The following is a 21,172-nucleotide window of genomic DNA, read 5'->3' on the forward strand; positions in this document are numbered from 1 at the left end:
GAAAAAGGCAAAAAAAATTATATAGCGTTGCTCCCAAAGTCCACCTCCTCAATTTGGGATGATTCGTTGTCTATTCAGGTATTCCACAGATGCAGGGTACATCAAGTTGATTGTGGAGATTTAATCTGCTGTTCCTGAGGTTGCTGGGAGAGATTTCCCTTTATTTTCTTTGTTCCTACAGCTCCGGGGGTTCAGCTTTGGATTTGGCCCCTCCTTTGCATGTAGGTCGCCTGAGGGCGTCTGTTCTTAGCTCAGACAAGACAGGGTTAAAGGAGAAGCTGATTCGGGGGCTCTGGCTCACTCAGCCCCGTGGGGAGGGGGGGATTACGGATGCAGCGCCTGTGACGGCAGCAGCCGGCGTGACGTTGCACCAGCCTGAGGCGTGCTGTGTGTTCTCCCGGGGAAGTTGTCCCTGGATCACGGGACCCTGGCAGTGGCAGGCTGAACAGGCTCCCGGGAGGGGAGGCACAGACGGGTTTTTAAAGTTTCTTTAAATAGTTTTATTGTTTTTTTTCTTTTACATTTAAATATTTCATTAACCTAGAATTCATTTTAATATGTTATGAAGAAGGTCAACTTTTGTTTTCTAGCCAGTTATGCTGAGGTCATTTATTAAACCATTCTTTGCCAGGGTAAATGAAATGCCAACTTTATTAAAAGTCTTTTTGGATCTATATACAGACTCTCTCCAGTGCTTACACTGCCTTGGTCATCTTTAAAGTATAGCTTTTGGATGAAGTATTCTCCCTCTTACCCTTCACTTTTTTTCTTTCTGTCTAGAAATATTCTAATTTCAATTTTTTCTTCTTTTGTTTGTTCTAGGGGCTATTTAGAAAAGCCTTTCTTAGTTTCCAATTAGTTACTTTTTTAAGGGGTTCGGGTGAGTTATCTTTTTTTTTCTATAACCCTGACCTGATGTGGAATTGGTGAGTCATCTTTTACTTATTAATTTCCAAGTATTTCATCAACTATTTAATTTAACCAATTTTTTCATTCTGTTTTAGAATTAAGATATTCTTTGTGGACAAGTACATGATGAATTTTTGTGATTGTTTCATAGGCAAAGAGAATTATATTTTTACATTTATAGATTACAAAATTTTATGTTACCAAGTTTGTTGATAATATTTAAATATTCTGTACCTTTTTTATTTTATATAATTGATGTATCATATTTTAAAATATGTGCATGTATGCATGAACATATATTTATATACACATACATGTTTTTTTAAAAATTATTATTTATTTATTTATTTATGGATGTGTTGGATCTTTGTTTCTGTGCAAGGGCTTTCTCTAGTTGTGGCGAGCGGGGGCCACTCTTCATCGCGGTGTGCAGGCATCTCACTGTTGCAGCCGCTCTTGTTGCAGAGCACAGACTCCAGACGCGCAGGCTCAGTAGTTGTGGCTCACGGGCCTAGTTGCTCCATGGCATGTGGGATCTTCCCAGACCAGGGTTCGAACCCATGTCCCCTGCATTAGCAGGCAGATTCTCAACCACTGCGCCACATACATGCTTTTATGTGTGTTCCGTGTGGATATAGTAAGGTCTCACTCAGTGTTTTGTGTATGTGTTTTTTCTTTTCCTGTTCTAGAAATTTTGTTTTGTGTGATTGGCTCTTTTATTATCTAGTGCATGAAAGTTTATGACTATTATATCTTCTCCATGGATTATACTTTTTAGTCATTATATAATGTGCCTCTTTTACTTGTTTCATCCTTTTAGAATTGAATTTCCCCTTGTTAAATATTAGTATTACCATTACTCTTAGTTTGTATTTTATTGCATTTACCTAGATATCTTTACAAGCCATTTTATTTTTAACATTATCACTTTATTCAAAAAGCTTTCCTAAAATAATAAATACATTTTAAAACAATTTTAAGTTAATTTTTTAAATTTTATTATTGTTTCCTCTTTCTTTAATTTTTTGCATGTTGTTCCTTTATTTCCAAACTTTCTCTATCACTCAATGTAGAAGATTTTATTACAGTTGATGAATTTTTTAAAAACAGTTCTATTTTACATTGACTTTTTAAATTATTTTGTTTCCTCTTTCCTTAACTTCTGCTACTTACTCGTGGTGTTACTGCTCCTCCCACCACCCACCCACCCAAACCCCCTCTTAATCTGCAAGTTCTGTTTAGATTACCCATTTCAAAATAACCCCTAGTTGAATGAATGAATCAATAAATTAATAAAATAGATATGAACCTGAAAGTTTTGCCAGGAAAGTACATGGTTTTTAAATATGTCTGCTACAGAGGAAAATGCTGAATTAGGGAGTTTGTTCCTGAGTAAGAAATGTAAAAAATATTCAGCTGTATCTTAATTTTATACCCAGATAGATCCATCTTCATCTGTTAGCCTGTAGCCACCTTGATGCTCTCTTTAGCATGCAGTGGTGCATGAGAAACCTCTTGATTACTCTTTCCTTAAGTGCAGAGACTGTATTGTTTTCCCTACTACGTCACTCAAGGTATGGCACAAAGTAATGACCCAATAAAATATTTGTGAATTAAGAAATTTAAGGGTTAAAAGGAACTTTAAAGGTCTTCCATTTCAAGCTCCTACTGAATGCATAAATCCCTTCTGTATCTATTGATGTCATATTTCATTTTTATTAAAAGAAATTATTTACATTTTGATTCATGTATTCTATTTACATATTTATTTTTAGTGTCTGGAAACCTTTTAGAATAAAGTATTACATTTCCAGAAAATATTATAAGAATATTTTTAATTGATAATTACTAGAGTTCCTTTAATGAAGGTGAGGACATGCTATAAATTGATTTTTTGATGAGAAAATAGTAGCTTAGGGAGGTTAAATAATGTGATGATAAGAAACATATCTGGGGATGAAGCTCACAACAGTGTTCTTACAGGCTCTAACCACTTCAGTTGCCCACATAATTTATTCTAAGTTCTAGGATAATGATACCGTAGTTTATAGATAAACATGAGCGTATTGCAAATAGCATTTAATTTTAATTACTTTTCCAGTAGTATTACTGATCTAATTATACTGTCATGTGTTCCCCTTATAAACGACAAAATACATTTCCAAGTTAGGCAACACTAGGGGTGCAGCTGGTGAATCAAAACAAGAGCCATCCATCCAAGTTCATTATTTATTTCAAATCATGTCTAGAAAAGCCTGAAAGAAAATGATACCATATTAATATAAGTACATGCAGGATGCAAAAATCATAAGCTAAGTATTTGTTATACTTGAACAAAGTAATACCATTTTTGCTGAAACAACTTGAGAAGTAGCAACATTTAGATTTTGGTGAATATTATACAAATTGCTTGTAGCTAATGAAATTTACATAGAAAGCATTCTGGAGCTATCATATTTATTTATTTATGCATTTATTAATTCACCTATATCTTCTTTTTAATTGACTCTCAGATACTTTATAAATCTCATTTATGAAGAAAAATCTATAATTAATTGAGGCTGGGGGTGCCAGGGCCTTAAACATCATAGAAGGGAGTAAGTAGTATGGTGAGGAATTTGCACCCAGGGAAGAGATTCATATTCTCATATGAGAGTTAGACATTTTGTCTTCCATTTCCACTTGTAAAAGCAACACTTCAAAACCACAGAGGCAAGGAAATTTAAGGTAACCTGCCAGGATTGAGCTGAGAAATGTTTAGCTATTAAACAGTGGTCTGCCTCTTCATCAGCTCATTGCTGAAGGTGGCTCTGTTGATTGCAACAGAGCACTCTGGAAAATATTTGCTAAATCCACCTTTGGCTCTATCTGCAATAGATCTATGACCTCAGGGTCATATGCCTACATAGGCTGTTGCAAAACTGCATTAAAAGTATCTCCTTTTAAAAAAAAAAAAAAAAGTATCTCCTTTTGAGAGATAAAGCAAATGTAACAAACAGTTGGTGAATCTAGGTGAAATGCATAGAGGTATTCATTAAACTATTCTTACAATTTCTTTGTAAGACTGAAACTTTTCAAACAAAAAGTTGTTGGGGAAATAAGTATAATTCAGTCAAAAGACAAAACCAAAAAACATATCACCTGTTGGTCACATCTTGGTTGGGAGGAGAGAAAGGGGTACAATGGTTAATATTCATACCAGTTAAGACTATTTGCATAAGCATATGACTCTCCCAGTGTAATCACCTAGGAAATAAAATAGTTGAGTAAATAGTGAGTAATATCATGCTCCTGATTGCTATCCTACATACATAATGAATGGTTAAGAATTCATATAAAAGATGATTCTCCTAATAGAAAATTGGGGCTAGGACCTGAAAGGAAACTCTCAAAACAAGATACACAAATGATCATTAAACATTTTAAAATCCCTTAGTTCCACCAGTAATTAAAGATATGAAAATTAAAGCAATTGTCAATATTTTAATCATAACTTTCAGCATTCATGAAGGAGAAGAAAAATAAAAATACAAACACCTCTAATTCTGTGTGTTACATGTAAATCAATGCAATCTTTATGGAGAGTTATTTGGTAATATATTTATTTTAAAAACTTTTAGAATGCCAGAATCCTTTATTTCCTCTAGAAATTCTGCTTCTAGGAATTTATTCTAGAAAGAAATAGATAAAAACCTATATTATAGATAATACAGATTATGTATATATGCAAAAAAGTTATGCATAAGGATGCTAATTGCAGTATTGTCTTTATTAGGACTAGGTCAGAAAAATCTAAATGTCTAATGAGAAACACTTGCTTAAAAAAGAGTATGGGCTTCCCTGGTGGTGCAGTGGTTGAGAGTCCACCTGCCAATGCAGGGGACACGGGTTTGTGCCCCGGTCCGGGAAGATCCCACATGCCGCGGAGCGGCTAGGCCTGTGAGCCATGGCCGCTGAGCCTGCGCGTCCGGAGCCTGTGCTCCGCAACGGGAGAGGCCACAACAGTGAGAGGCCCGCAAACCGCCCCCATGCAAAAAAAAAAAAAAAGGAGTACATGGCACACAATGGAATATTATATGGTCATTAAAAATCATATAGAAAATAACACTATAGAAGAATATTAAGTAACATGGAAAATTTTCTGTGCCACAATGTGAAATATTCAAGTTCTAAAATGCACACAAGATAAAAAGAAAAACATCTACCAAGATATTAGCTGCTTCCCTCTTAGTGCTGAAATTATAAATTGTTCTACATTTCTCTGTATTTCCCAAAACGTCTACACATAATATGTACTACTTTCGTTATTTAAAACCACAATTAATGTTAAAATAAACAGAAGTTATTCCATTTGCTAGGTTTAGGCATAATTATGCACCAACACATTGTGACTTGGTGCAGAGCTGAGTGACAGTGGGAGCATCAAGCAGGGAGCATCAGATCACATGGCACAGTGGGGAATGCATGGTGTTCAGATCACAGCTTCAGCTCTATGTACAAATGGTAGGTAGCATCTTTCATTTGTTTCTACACCTCAGAAAAACTAAAAGTCCAACTAAAGAATCAGCTGAGACTGACAGATACCAGAAAAGAAATAGTGGTTCTAGCTGCTAAATCCAAGTTGAGCCTTAAAGATAGTCAGTGGTCACAGTATGAAGTCACAGTAATTTCAAAGATGACCTCTTGCTCTAAATATTGCCTCACAGTCACCGCTTGCGTGGGAAGAGTGCTAGATAAGAAAGATGGGAGTCTCAGGTGAATGCAAATGTAGCCTGAATCACTCGTTCCGAAATCCAGCTGGTGATCAGAATTTCTTGGGGACATTTATTAAAAATATATATTCTTAGGATCTTCCCATGTAGAGGCTCTGATGTAATAAACCTGGGTTGACTCCAGGAGCTCTCTTTTCTAAATAAGCTCTGCAGGTTTAGATGATTGCTGTGTGTAATGGTTGAACAGAAATGTCAGTTCAACTACTGTGGCTCGTGGTATGCTAGATAATCTACGTTTTTGCCCCATGTGTTTTCACCTTAAAAAACAAGGCTTCAGTTAACATTGGTTACTTGTTTTCCTTGGTTCCTAAATGCAGAGGAATGGGAAGTTTACATCCCAAGTGCATATATCCTTTATAGTTTGTTCCATACGTTCAGTCTTAATTGTATAATAAATATATTATAGTTCTCATGCCATAGTGTGGGATTATTAATTTTCAACTCATCTTTTTATTATCTTCATAAAAGTCATGAGTTAACCTTTTTAGGTACTGTTTTATATATTCTAACTAGGGGACACTACCTTTTGATTGTATTTGAAATTGTGAAGCTTGAATGGGCAAAATCAGATAGGTAACATTTCTTACCAACTGATACCTTAAGAAGGCTTACTTCCTTCTAGATAGATATTACATATTACCCAGGTGTGGTCTCTGTGTTTCTGCTACTTGTACATTAACTAAGAAATTGACCATCGGATTATCTACTTTAGTGGGTTTTAATCTGTGGTTTTACTTTAAACTCTAGGATTCTCTTAGTCCTCTCTGAGTATATAAGGGGGTTGAGCAAAGATCTGAGGGATATTGCCCTTAAATTGGGCCCCTGCCACCTCCTCATCCTTTATTTCGTGGGCTTTTGATACACTCAGGCTTGCTGCAAAATTTCTAATTTCCAGTATCTTGCATATTGAGTTTCTATGTGTGCCTTTATTGGAAAATGGGTTTTACCTAAAAAAGGGCTATCCAAGATCTTGATAATCATTGGGTTTAGTCATAGAATATTTATAAATTTATGAAAATCTGATTTTCTGACATGCAGATGATTCTGGAATCAAAGATGAGTAAGAGCTCATTATCAAAGAAGGAGAAAGATGTGTAGAACAGACAAATTGCATTTAAAGCGAAGCTTGAAATGGACAGCAATTTTGTCAGATGGTGTTGGAGGAAAGATGTTGTTTACAATGGGAGCACAATATAAAAGGGCCTGACCTTTCCGGGAATGGTGAAAAATTCACTGTGACAAAAGTGCAGATGTATAGTGAAGGGGGACAGGGGCAGGAGACAGTGCTGGGACGAAGTAACAAGCCATTTTCACTCCCAGCTAAGAAATCTGGATTTTAACACTTAGATAACAACGAGCTAACATTAAGCAGGAAAGTAAATTGGTCAGAATTTTCTGTTTTTAGGATGGTATATGTGATGGCAGAGTCACAGACAAATTGAATATAGGTGGGACAGAACCTACGGCAGGGAAACCAGGTAAAAGTTGAAGTTGGCTATGATGAGGAATTAAGGGAGTGATGGTATTTCCATGATAGAAAAGAATAACCTTTGGTTAGATGCAAAGGTTAAGAAGATGAGCATCAGGACAATGTTTCCATGAAAATCAGTGGCAATGATGCTACAAGAGGGAAGGAGGACTAAGGGTCAGATGGTTGCACAGGGCAGATGGAGAATACAGAGTAAAAGAAAGTTGAGTTGATATACTCATTTGCTGAGAAGTAGAAAGAAGAGATATTCACTTCTACTTCAGTTCTGGTGTGACCATGTGAAAAACAAAAACCCAGTTGAGGCCAATAGGCCGAATTTCCAGAGGCAACAGGCAAATGCTGCTTCCTCCCTTGCTGTTTCCCTCAAAAAACAAATGGTGAAGACTTGACCGTGACTGTCCTCTTGGGATCTCTGATCCGCAAGTCTAGTTCCCTGCAGAGCAGTGGATTTTCATGGTGCAGAGGGAGATGCTGAAACTTCAGGGGTTCACTGCCACTTCATTAGCCACTTGAGGTTGTGAATGCTTCTCTTTTCTCACAAATTCAAAGCCTAATTCAGTGGCCGTGTGGAGTACAAAATAAGAAAACATTAATTTATTGTAACAGAAACCAGTTTAATGAATAAATCTTTTTGAGTTTTCTGTGACAGATCTTACATAAATAAAGAGAGGTTTAAAAGTGGACTTTTAAACACAGGTTTTTAGCTCACCTCACAGTTTTCCCACAAGGATAGAACATTTATCTTCCTAATTTGAAACTTTTCACAATCCACTGAAATTATGAACACTGACTATCCACAGTCATCCTTTTAGTTACATCTTGGCATGCAATAGAAATGATGACTATGAAAGAAAATCATGTGCTGTTTTAAATGTCATTTGCCTAAATAATGTTTCCAAAAAGTCACACTTACTACATTTTGATAGCTTTAGAGGGATATAAGGTATGAAAAAAAATTCTGATGACATGATATATAAAAATGTTGTCACATGGGGAAGAATAATAATCTATGTGTGGAGGACTAGTGCTCTGGGAAGTAGGGCCTGATCTTCATGGACATCTTCTTCATCGAGTACCAGGACCCCTGCCAGTTCATCCACACCACTCCATCGTCTGTGCCGTGCTTTGCCATGTCCCAGGTATAAGGGCCACCCCAGTAGTATCTGCCATTTGGATTGGCCGCATGACATCTATTATACCACCATCCACCACCATCCTCTTTAGAACACTGCTTTCTGGGATCTGTAGTTTTCCTGAAAGGAAATTTGTTTGGGGTTATTAGAACTGCAGTGCCTTCAAGTTAATTCTTTGCAAAGTACGCACAGAGAAGTGCTGGGTGCAATATTCCTTCCCTCTGGTTCTATATGTAAAGTCACAATTACACAGCAAAGGTCTTCTCTGCCCTATAGGAAGAAAGGGAGAGAACTGGGCCTATGTGGCAAATTAATCTATATTTGTTACTTTATCCTGAAATGATAGCTTTCAGATCCCTTAGTGTTACAGATCCCTGGAAAACAAAATGGAGGTTTTGATATACACAGTCCAATTTAGAGACAGGGAAATCTGTCTAAGTACGCACTACTTTGTAACTGTGCTCAAATTCCAGTTGTATCTTTTATGGTTATGTGATTTTGTGTAAATTACTTAATCTCTCTAATTTTCATTTGTAAAATGAGGATAGTAATGGCAACGTTATAGCTGGAGTGCTTTAGAGTGACCCAGAAAGAGCTTAGCACAGTGGCTGGCACACAGGAAGTACCCAAGAAATGAGAGTCACTAATCACATTAGTGATCATTAATGACTCCAAGCAGCTATGTTAGCAGCGGTGCTAAAAGCAGGAGGGAAGAACCAGCACGTACCAGCCATCGTTGTCTCTGTCGTATGTGCTGAAGAACATGCTGTTGTGGATGGTCATAGTCCGGTTTTCTCCCACCAGCTGAGAAGCTCCTTCTATGAGGGCATTGCCAGCTGTGCCCTTGTAGTTGCTCACTGAGAGTTGATATTTGTTGGCCTCATTCTGTACAGTGAATCCTTCATAGAGTGCTGTCACCTTATCTCCTTTCCAGTCCTCCATTTCAATAAAAAGCTTTGTGGGTCCCAACCTGGTAAGCTGACTAATTTTGTCATTTCCAAGCCAATACTCACCTAAAGGAAAAATAAAATAAAATCTCACCAAAAATAAAACCTTTAAAAAAAAAACTGGCTTTTCCCCCTCATCATTAGCTTTTATACTCTTTTTGTAAATTCTTCTTAACCTCCTAAAACTCCTAAAAACAGACTACCAACACTATGTTTTTTAAATGGAGAAAAATAATCTAAAAAAGAATGATTTATTTTGTACTCCTAGCTTTTACCTGGTACACCACAGTATTTTTTCCCATCTGCATTGGTTGCAATATTTCCAAATCCTTCCTTATATGGATTCCATTTCCTGCCAAAGTCAACACTACCATCTTGACGGTTCTGAATTACTGTCCATCCTTTGGTTGAAAGAAACAAAATAACACACATTACCACTAACAAATAATGTCACTTTGAGGGCAATGTCTGAATTCCTTGCCCATTTAATTCATGCCCATTGATATTTAGTGCTCCAAAATAGATATAATAAGGAAATAGATGTGAGAGGAAAACGCGCAAAATCTTTGGAAACTGCAAGTGCCTTATCTTACCCCAAATTGTGAATCAGAGATATTCTAAAACATCAGATTGAATTCCAAATCAAATGGCTCATTGTTAGCTACGTTAAAGCTAGGTTTTATTTCCTGGCATTAAAATAATTTCAGCATAATAGGTCAAAAGCTATCAAACGCTTACCTCCTCTTTCTGTTTTCATATCACAGTATACTCTATATGGTTTGGTAGAACTGTCAGGCTGAATGAGATACATTTCAGATGTTTCACCTCCATTCCTGATAATTTCCTCACATTCTGCAACCATAAGATAACATTATATTTAGGAATTACAACATCATTACCTTGTCTTTAGTCACTAATTTTGTAAGATAACTGATTACATAGATACTAAGGAACATTTTATTTTAGACATTTGAGAATATGTTGTAGAAACTGAATCTTCCTTTTACTAAAAATCGAACTCAGTTTCAAGGAATTCTATCTGCCAAGGGGGTGAAAAAGCTCTTCTCTACCTTTTGTGTCCTGTGATATCCATAAACTTCCAGAACTCACGTGATGGAGAAATCTTTACATGTATGTATCCATGATTTCAGCATCTTTTCAAGAAAGCATGTACATTACACCCATGGAGCTACCACCATAATTACACTGCTTCCTACTCATCAAAAACTGGCAAATGTATTAGGCATGCTAGGGATATCTTCATGATGTGCTAAGATGTCATTAGGATCTGTTGGGAAATCCACTGGACTTCTTTTAGTTCTCTTATTTTTAGAGAGTGTGAGTTCTTCTGGAACCTACTAGAAATATGTGTCTTAACTAGCTACCTCTGCCAGACACCACAGGAATATTGCAAGTGACAGTACACGGGCTGCGGCAGTATTCCATCTGAGTTGAGACATCCGATTCTAAATTTTGTATTTTGCTTCTCAGATTTTCCAGAACTGAACGGAGCACACGAAGTTTAGTTGGAATATTACTGTTCACAGTCTCATCTATATATAACTGGTGCTTTTCCAGCTGTGAGGAGTACTCATTTATTACATTTTCATTATCTGGAAAAATGAAATTATGTAGGAATGGTTAGCATTTTCTCTCGATAAAAAAACTAAATGTATTCAACCACACAATTGTGATTCTGATTTTCTGAGAATGAACTTATAGACCCCGAATGAACATCGGGCAGTCATGATAGGTAGTTGTACTTAGGGGAAATTATTTTCCCCATGGCATACACAAATTAACATATAGTCTAGCTACTATAATAGTAATTTACCTTAGATTAAGCTAAAAATTATGGCTAATAATAAATACAATAAGTTGTTTATTACTTTGGTGAGGAAAAGAGGAGAAAGCAGGACTTAGGCTTTCCATCTCAGAAGTTCAACATCTTATGGAGTAGATACACTGATTTATTTATTCATCTTACTTAAGTACAGCAGAGACTTGAAATACACAAGAGAAATGCCATGATTCCTTTGAAAAATGTCCAAACTTGGGTTTGCTACTCCCTGAAACACCTATGCCATGCTGGCTCACTAGCTGATTCCTAACCACCAAGACAATAGCACTCAAAGTTCACATCTCAGGATTCAAAGGGTAAGATCATTATCTTCAATTCAATTGAGTATATCCTGGACACAGTTATATTCAAAACCTCAAATGTTAAATCTATAAATGCTAAATTTTTACTCTGTGAATATACTGTCTTCGGAGTCACAAGTTTTTTTTATAGACTAAAAATAAGGACTCACAGTGAAAATTTTCATAGAGAATCATCCTTGCTGATGCCAGACTGGGAATAAGAGCTGCATAGTGCTTGTTAGACAAGTTGCAGGTGAAGATGCCTAAGTGAGGACCTTGGGGTAATCAGGCTCATACTGAACTACTCGGACTCATCTAGAAACATGGATCTTCTCAGAATTGTGCATTCCCATGGCACTCTGACAGTTTCAATTTTATAACAGAATCAAACAGGAAACACAAGAACATCTACCTTTTACTTGCTTCTGCCTCTCTTTCCAAATGTTTCTTAGCACAGTTATATACTGAAAGGTGGAAGAAGCGGTCTGGGAAACAGACTCTATATTAGTCATTAACTCTTCTACATTCTTTCTGGTTAGTCTTTCCTCTTTTACCAAAGTATCTTGCAACTGACATCCTGTAGGACACAACACGCCCTGCAAACAAAGAAAATAGCCAACATTAGATGAAGGATTGGGGTTATGGATATTTGTGAAAATAGCACATAGTGAAAATTCAATGATATCATTCACCAATATAAAAACTTGCAATTTGATTTTCTTTCTGTGAGACCAGAAATTCTAGGTTCATCATTATATTCCTCTGAAGATTAAAAATAATCTTTACCACAGAACAAAGGTAATTAGGCTATGAAAATGTTACCATCTGAACAGACAAAGTGGGCAAAGCACAAAGGAGATGATGTTTCATGATGTTTCATGTGTCCTAATTTGTAATCTTGGGCCCAGACCAAAGAAAATTAGAAAGGCACCCTTAGCTCAGGGCCCAATAAGTTTATGTTTTGTATTTACATCCAAAAGAAACAAACAAAATAAAAATGATGGTAATGTGGGTCAACACAACATCAGGAAGACATGATGAATACAGGCCTTCTTCGCATGGCAGGCCCACCCACCAGGTCTGGGTCAGCGTGCAGGCAGCCGTCAGCATCAGGGGGTTTTCTCTCCACTTTCTTCTGGCGGTTAGCTGTTTTGGCTGGACGAGCCTTATAGCCATCTCCGCTGATGGGAGGGGGGACGGGTCTCAGGCTGGGAGGCTCTTCCCTCTTCTTGTCATAGGGTCGATGACCACGGGCATCCAAATGAAACTTCAGGGAACCAGGCAGAAATAAAATGTAGAGTGTTATAGGAGATTTTAGATGCAGCTATTCCAACACCCTCATTCTATAACTTAGGTTATCAAATGACTGAGGATTTGCTTAAGATCCATCAACTAGCTAGTTGTTGTTCGTAAATCAATAGGTTCCTTAGGTCTCTTCAGTAACAGTAGAAAGAAAAACAGTGCAAAAAGCTATTGTGCCTGGGGTAGTTTTTAAAAAGAGACTTTAAAAAATGTTGCATTAGATAATGAAAGGTAATGACCTCAGATTCCTGAAACCTATAAGTTGGAAGACACAAAATAGTAAGAAATCTATACCGTCAGGAGGAATAAATGTTCTCAAGGCACTGGATTACTAAATTCCTGTAATTATTGTTAATTATTTTTTTACTTTCAATTTTTATGAATTGATGATTAATTTGGCTAACTCCTATATAATAATATTTAAGAGGTAATACAGATTTATTAAAAGCGAAATTTACTTAGGATTTATTTGTAATAAGACAACCATTGGCTCTAACACGTTTGAAGAGGAATAAGGCATTCTGGAGCCAGACTGCTTGGTTTCAAGTCTTGACCCCCACCACTTACTAGCTATAAAGATCTTCGGCAAGTTACTTCATCTGTAAAATAGGGATGATAAAAGTATCTGCCGTATAAGATGATTGTTAGGATTAAATGACTTATTGCATATGACACCCTTAGAAGAATACCTGGCACATATTGAGTTATTATTATTATTTTTATTGCAATCACACATAACAGATACTACAGTGTAAGTGGCTTTTCCACTACTAACTTCAACCTTAACTTCTATCAACAAAATTGTTAAATCATTCTCATGAAATTTTCTACTTGATTTCCTTTATCAAATACCATGATTTTCTCATATTTAAAATAATTCTCAAGGTATGTGCATTGCAATTAAAATTATTTACTAATTGAAAAAATATTACATTAAAAGATAGTGAAGTGGAAAATATGCAATGCAATACAAAAGTGCTGGCTTAGATTAACTATATTATCATCATATGACCTTTGTCAGTACTTTCACCTTTTGGCACTTAATTACAAATTAACAAATGACTAGACTTGCTGCAGAGACTAAGCTCTCTAGCTATTTTGTGGGCCTAGAAGTCATCGAATGACTGTTTGGAATTTCACTGTCATTTATTCAGTAAGTTAGAATAATATTTAACATTTAGTGGTAGAACGCTAGGCTTTAAACCCAGGCAAGTTGGATCAAGATTCCCCTGCTTAACTGCTGAAATTAAACTATAGTATATGTTATGTGTGACTGCAAGAAAAATAATAATGTATGAAGATTTGTAGGAAATATACATATTTTGTGTCAAAGACATGGTCCCAGCCAGACAGGAATTTTGTGAAATGTGATTCATCTGTTTACTACAGATCAAATTATAACAGAAGAAAAATATTTCCTTTTTATTTTAGAATATAATTAAAGAGGTAGTGTTGGTGATCTAGCTTTACTAGAGAAAAGTAAATGAAAAAGGTTAAACATCTTAAAAGAAATTATATGAAGTTTATGAAGACCACTTATTGAAATAACTGAAACTAGAAAATCCAATTGGAAGGCTAAACTAGTAAACTGTCTCTGTGTAGATTAGTTGGTGAGCAGGAGTGTAAAAGTGCTTAGCCAAGTACTTTGTAAAAGTTTACTCTTACACATTCTTTACATTTTTCTTACCTAATTCAATTAACCAAATAACTATCTTTTTATATGTATAGTTTGATAATTAAAACACTTAGGTTCCCTTCAAATTCAACAAGTGATCCAAAATGAATCACTTCATTTATGTATTACTGTGTACTTTTATTTCTAGTATGGTGATACTATGCTATACACAAGAAATTTGATCCGGAGTTATCTGATAATAAAATTTTAATTCTTTAAATATTCATTTCTCTAAATGTATTTTTGTATTTTTGACATCTTCAAACCAGTAGGAGTAAATCAGCAAAGATAGTTCTTGAGGAAAAACTGTTCTACAAATGAATAAATTAAATGGAGTGATATATTTGATAACCACTCATAATAACAATAAATAAATTTCTCATTTGAAAAAAACAATTTTTAATCTTCTATTACCATACTTGCTCTATTCTGCTTTTAGATTTAGTTTACAATTTTCATTCATAAATAGCCTGTAATTTCAGGAGCTTTATATTACCCTCCTTCACCAAAGAGCCATCTAGCTACTACAGCTTTTTTCTTTTAAAATGCTGCTCTTCTATTATTTTATAGTCTGGGAAATTTTCAGATATTTGTTCTCAAATTGTAATAACATATTGCTAGAACGCAATGGAAATGATAGTACTCAGGATAGCAACAATCGGAAAAACACATCTTAAATTAGCTCTGACATCTTCTTCCTGGGAAAATAAAGGTGATAAACCAGAAAATGAGAAATTATTATTTTGTTTTTATATAAGAAATACTATGCAACATTCTTTAAATAGAATAGGCCTTAGAGATTAACAATTCAATTTCATAATTAAAATCAACGTTAATTTCATTATAATAAATATTCACATATGATTATGTTTTGGTTATATTTTATATTAATAATATTAGTAAGAATACAATAATATTTAAAAGTCACCTCATCGTAGTCATCAATAGCTTGGCCCTTAATTATAAAAACACACAATAGTAGCAGTAGTAGATGTTTCATGGTTTTAAATTTTTGGAAGTTCCAAGAAACCATCCTTTGCTATAGACTTAACTGAGAGATTTTCAATCCTATATATACCTGAATCCTCTGTTAGCTATGCCTTTCCAAGTGATTACCTTCCTTAGTTAACGTTTAATTTTTTGGTTCACTTGTTGGCTGAACCATTTTATCCCTTAAGCAACATGTTCCCAGCAAGACTTATTTACTTGTCATACAACTGTTCCCTGTTGGCCGAGTTTAGTAACACTGAAGTTCCTTAATTCATTTAATTGGACAATATGATGGGAAATTGGGACATTCCTAAAAGAGCTGTGTATCACATTTCCTGTAAATTAAAGTGGATGCTACACAGGCTCCCAAAGAATGTGTGAGGAAAAAAATATTTTTAATCCAAGCACAAAAAAATTCAACCTACTTACAAGGCACCCACTAACATTGTGAACTCACTAGAGGTTTACCATAAGTGTTGTTTTGGGGTAATCCTGCAATTCAGGTTTTAAAAAGGCCATTAAACTCAAGAATAATATTACCATGTGTTCATTTTATCTTTCAGACATTAATCAGAATAACAAAATTATCGATAATATTCATGCCTTATGCTATGATAGACTAACATGAAAAAGAAAATGTAGTCTTTTTCTGCTCTGACCACTTTCCATATTTTGTTCTTTACTAATATGTTAAAATGTTTAAATAATTCTAAACATTATTAAAATAATTAGTAGATTACAGATTCCTAAATCAAAATCATTATTATGGTGATTGGATACATATTTAACATTTTATTTTTATATTATATTTTATATTATTAATATTTATAAAAACAATGTTATTTTAACATTAGTGAAGCCTTCATATATCTATTTCAAATAGAAGCTCAGATACCATTTCCTTTTATAATTTCCTATAAGCTAACAAATGCATCTTTGTTGTCTTTTCATTGTTTTTTGCAATCAGGATTAACAACTCTTACAAAAATCAAAAGCAAAACCAAAGCCAAAACAAAAATCCCAGCAAGTGTGCTCTTTACAGCATTTTCCTGGGTTTTTTTGGTATGCAAATTGAAACATCTGTTGTTAAATTTTTTAAGTGATTTTCTTAAAAAGATAGCAGGTTATCCAGGTTTGGATCAGGAGAATATGTTTTAAACAATGCTTTGAAGCAGTCTCTTGATAATGGTATCAAACACACTAAATTTCTTTCTTCTCTGGGTAACATAAGTTGCATTCCCAAATCCTTTTAACTCAGATTTATAGAAGCAAAGTGTTGAGTTTAAATTAAGTAAAATAGTTGATTGGATTTTTCCTAATTTATCTCATTCATTAGTACTGGGTAAATACTATACATTATGATTAGCTTAGTTTTAGTTTTTCTTATAAGAATACATACTATGACTGAGAAAGCATATATGTGTGTATGCATGTGTCAATTAAAAGAAGATGCAATAATATTTCCCGTCAAAATGTAACTGAGGAAAAGTTTATTTTAATCATCTGGGCAGGGTTTTATTTTAATGATGTCAGGTTCTTGATGATTTAAAAAGACAGACAATGTTAAGACAACTAAAAATTTTTTTTCTTTTGAGGTAACATTATATTATCTTCATTTTCAAGCACTGACATTACATCAACTAGCAATAGAACCATTATTTAATTCCCAGAAGTTTGTTAATTTTTTGTTTCTTCTAGCATATTATAGTAACTTATACAACATTAACGTGAAAGTTCCCTTGTAAGTCTAACTGTTTTTCTACTCTGACAGGCATTCTTGCCATCATCAACAGGAAGGTGGAAGGAAATCACTAGAATTTATATTCCATGACACCAGACACTAAACATTCATTCCACAAATAGTTCTTGAGGGCCTCCTATGTGACAGGCAGTGTGCTAGAAGCTGGGGATACATTGGTGAATAAAACAGACCATAGTAGGCATTTGATAAAAAATCGTAGAATGAATGGGTGAACAAGCCTTCATTGAAACAGGCTTCAGATTCCAAGCTCTGATAATCATTTATCTGCTTTAAGTTTTACAGATGATGAAACAGAGACTCAGAGAGGTTAAGTAAAGTACTCAAGGCATACAAGTAGTAAGTACTGGTAGCAGGACTTGACCCATGTCTGTCTGACCAGACAGTTCATGCTCTGTGCCTGTTAGACCATATTGCCCAACAAAATGCAAACATGATAAAGAATTAACCTGTACCTTTTTGGTTTGCTGTTGTCGTTGTTTTGGTCAGCTCTTTTTCTTGAGACTACAGTGTCTCAGACAGGCACTCCCATCCTTAGCCTTTATTTTCACTTACATTTTCACTGTAATATGTGGGTGTGGGCTGGATATTCATGTCTGTGTGAGAGGCATGGTTGATGCAGTGAATAATAACTATGAGTTTCTTTAATTCTACTTCTTGCTAGATTTTTTATAGAGCTATACTAACATTTTAAAATGCCTAATATTACAAAGTAAATTACCATGTTTTCAAAGAGAAGAAATGCATTTACAGAGATTCTGCTCTCTAAAATACTTAAATTTTTAAAAATGTTGTTGTCATTGGTGGAGGAGAAAGGGAGTACTATTTGTTCAGTTATGTTTTTAGATCAATAGTGCAGGGTTCTTCGAATTAGCTGATCCTCTTATGTAAGTCAAGGGCAGTAAATCAGTGACAGAAAAAAACAGAAATTATCTGTCCTGCCCAGCAGCTCTCTGGCAAGAAGGGCAGACTTGCCAGCACTGATTGTCAAGCATTTGTTGTTGATACTTTTACAATTCAAGTCAGGTCCAGTTATAGCACACAAGTCAATTTGTGTTCATCCAATATTTATAGAACACTTACTTTGTGCTAGAGGCCAAGGATACTTTGGTCGCCAAGATAGACAAAAGCCCTGTCCTCATGAAGCTTTGTGTCTAGAGGGGAAGACAGAAAATAAAAACTACTTATCTGTGCTGAACCTAAGACCCTGTGCTGAACCAGGGAAGGTGAGGCTTTGGGAACAGTAACTTAGGGACCCTAACCTCCTTCCAGGGGAAAAATGACTTGAAAGGAAAAGGCTTTTGGACTTGAAACTTGTGGTTTGAATGACTGTGTGGTTTATATCAGACACCGGCCACATGACAGGTACTTGACAAATATCTGTTGAACTAGTTTGTGAACATAGAATGAGTGAATGATTGAATAAATAAAATGAAATACTGATTCTCTTTGTCTAAGAAGGCATAGGTTTTGAGAACCATATTAAATCATTGTTAGTCTCTGTATGTTTTTTTTGTCTTACCCTGAACCACAGTATGAGAACCACTATCCAAGGGGAAATTAATACTGAAGAGTTGGAAGCCAGCTTGGATCAGAGCTTGATGGGCAAGCCTGAGACTAATGTGACAGTGACAGCCATAACTGGTTAGCATCTGCAATGGGAAAGCACATTGCAGGGAAGAAGGGTAGGGCTAGCTCTGTCTCTTATGGAAAGTCTCCTTCTATTGACTTGGTAGATATCAGTTTGCTTTTCTTACGGAAGCTGATACCACGGCAATAAGGAGAAAAATAGGACATTTTCTCCTTCAACCCAATGCCAATCACAGGAGCTAGAGAAAAGACAGAGATGCTCTTTTGCTTCTGTCACATTAGACTCAAAACCACAAAGGGTGTGACCAACACCAGTTGGAGTGCTGCTCCCTTCTCTTGGAATGACCCCTAAAATGCAGGAGTGGGGCTCCAGCAGTCCTGTTAGTATTGTGATACCCTGACCCTCTAGCCACAGGTGACTGAGTAGGGGCAGATCCCTTACCCAAGCTAGCCCTATCAGCTTCTCTCCCCCAGTTTTATGTTTGCAAAGGAAATAAGCAAAGGAAATAATTAGGTTGATTGGCCTGAGGTCATATTCATGGCAGCATTCTAGAGAGAAAGCCTACCAACTTCAGCAGCAGGAGCCACCAAAACTTCCAAACTTGATCATCTGATTCTTCTGCGAAATCTGAGACACCTGATTGTCCTTTTAAATAGTACCCCCATTATTTTTTGGTAAGTTAATGCAGGGGAGTACTATTTAAAAGGTAAGTTAGGGCTTCCCTGGTGGTGCAGTGGTTAAGAATCCTCCTGCCAATGCAGGGAACACGGGTTTGAGCCCTGGTCCGGGAAGATCCCACATGCCGCAGACCAACTAAGCCTGTGTGCCACAACTACTGAGCCTGAGCTCTAGACCCCGTGAACCACAACTCCTGAAGCCCGGGCGCCTAGAGCCCATGCTCTGCAACAAGAGAAGCCACCGCAATGAGAAGCCCGCGCACCACAACGAAGAGTAGCCCCCGCTCGTCGCAACTAGGGAAAGCCCGCGCACAGCAACAAGAGTCATGTACCACAATGTTCATTGCAGCTCTATTTACAATAGCCAGGATATGGAAGCAACCTAAGTGTCCATCAACACTTGAATGGATAAAGAAGACTTGGTACATATATACAATGGAATATTACTCAGCCATAAAAGGAAACGAAATTGAGTTATTTGTAGTGAGGTGGATGGGCCTAGAGACTGTTATACAGCGTGAAGTAAGTCAGAAAGAGAAAAATAAACACCGTATGCTAACACATATATATATGGAATCTAAAAAAAAAGGTTCTGAAGAACCTAGGGGCAGGACAGGAATAAAGAGGCAGACGTAGAGAATGGACTTGAGGACACAGGGAGGGGGAAGGGTAAGCTGGGACGAAGGGTAAGTGAGAGAGTGGCATGGACTTATATATACTAATAAATGTAAGATAGCTAGTGGGAAGCAGCCGCATAGCACAGGGAGATCAGCTCGGTGCTTTGTGACCACCTAGAGGGGTGGGAGGGAGATGCAGGAGGGAGGAGATATGGGGATATATGTATAGCTGATTCACTTTGTTATAAAGCAGAAACTAACACACCATTGTAAAGCAATTATACCCCAATAAAGATGTTAAAACAAAACAAAAAACAAACAAAAACAACAACAAAACAAAGACCCAACGCAGACAAAAATCAATTAATTAATTAAAAAAAAAAACTCTAAAAGGTAAGTTAATTAGTGGCTGAGATAGCTTCTGGGGTTTGCTGAACTATTTCAAAGGGAAAGTTAAGATCAAATGTTTGGGAATCAAACTGAGTTTTTAAAAAAAGCATAAATCACACATCGGAAACAGAAGCTGTATTTTCACACAATGCAATAAAGCACTTAAAGTGATTAAGTATATAGTACCAGTAGTAAAACTCTGTAGAAAATAAAAACGTTTTATTTGGAGTATTTTATAACATTCATTTAAAAAATCTTTCACTATTTAATAAAAATGTCTTAAATTAAATTAATAGTATTTTCTGTAAAATATGCCCAAGATTAGATTAATGACATAACAGATATTTATAATTTTGAGTCTTCTGATCCAAGAATAAGGTATGCATTTTCATTGATTCAAATTTTCTTCTTTATGTCCCTTAAGCTTTTTTCATATGACTTGCATACTTTTCATTTATTGTTATGAGATTTTCCCCCATTATATATTTTAACTGCATACATAAAAGCTATTGATTTTTGAAAGAGAATATAGAGATGTCCTATATTGGTGAGTAAAAAAAAAAATTAGCTTAACTAATGAAGGGAAACTTTCCTTAAGATTTGTACTATTGGTTTCACCCAAACAGACTTAATAATATATATTAATAAAGTATTCACCATGTGTGCTTTTGGGAACAAACCTCCTACACTTATGAAGAGCAGCAGTGACCCCTACTGCTCAAATAAGGCAGCTCTAGGTGTCAGCCAGGACAGGGATTCTTTTTTTTTTTTTCTTTTCT

General features: G+C 35.8%; 1 protein-coding gene across 1 annotated transcript; it reads right to left on the reverse strand.

Moving 5' to 3' along the window:
• Window positions 1-8,191: 8,191 nt before the first annotated feature.
• Window positions 8,192-15,544, reverse strand: FGB (fibrinogen beta chain; the record flags this gene model as incomplete). Its single annotated transcript, XM_079919838.1, has 8 exons — window positions 15,298-15,544; window positions 12,468-12,677; window positions 11,805-11,988; window positions 10,636-10,863; window positions 9,989-10,102; window positions 9,526-9,651; window positions 9,031-9,316; window positions 8,192-8,423 (listed from the first exon to the last, which is right to left on the reverse strand). The coding sequence occupies exons 1-8, from the start codon at window positions 15,400-15,402 to the stop codon at window positions 8,192-8,194; spliced, it is 1,485 nt and encodes a 494-aa protein (XP_079775964.1). The 5' UTR covers window positions 15,403-15,544.
• Between the last annotated feature and the right edge of the window lie 5,628 nt (window positions 15,545-21,172).

This window comes from Stenella coeruleoalba (assembly GCF_951394435.1).
Source record: "Stenella coeruleoalba genome assembly, chromosome: 4".
NCBI lineage: Eukaryota > Metazoa > Chordata > Mammalia > Artiodactyla > Delphinidae > Stenella > Stenella coeruleoalba.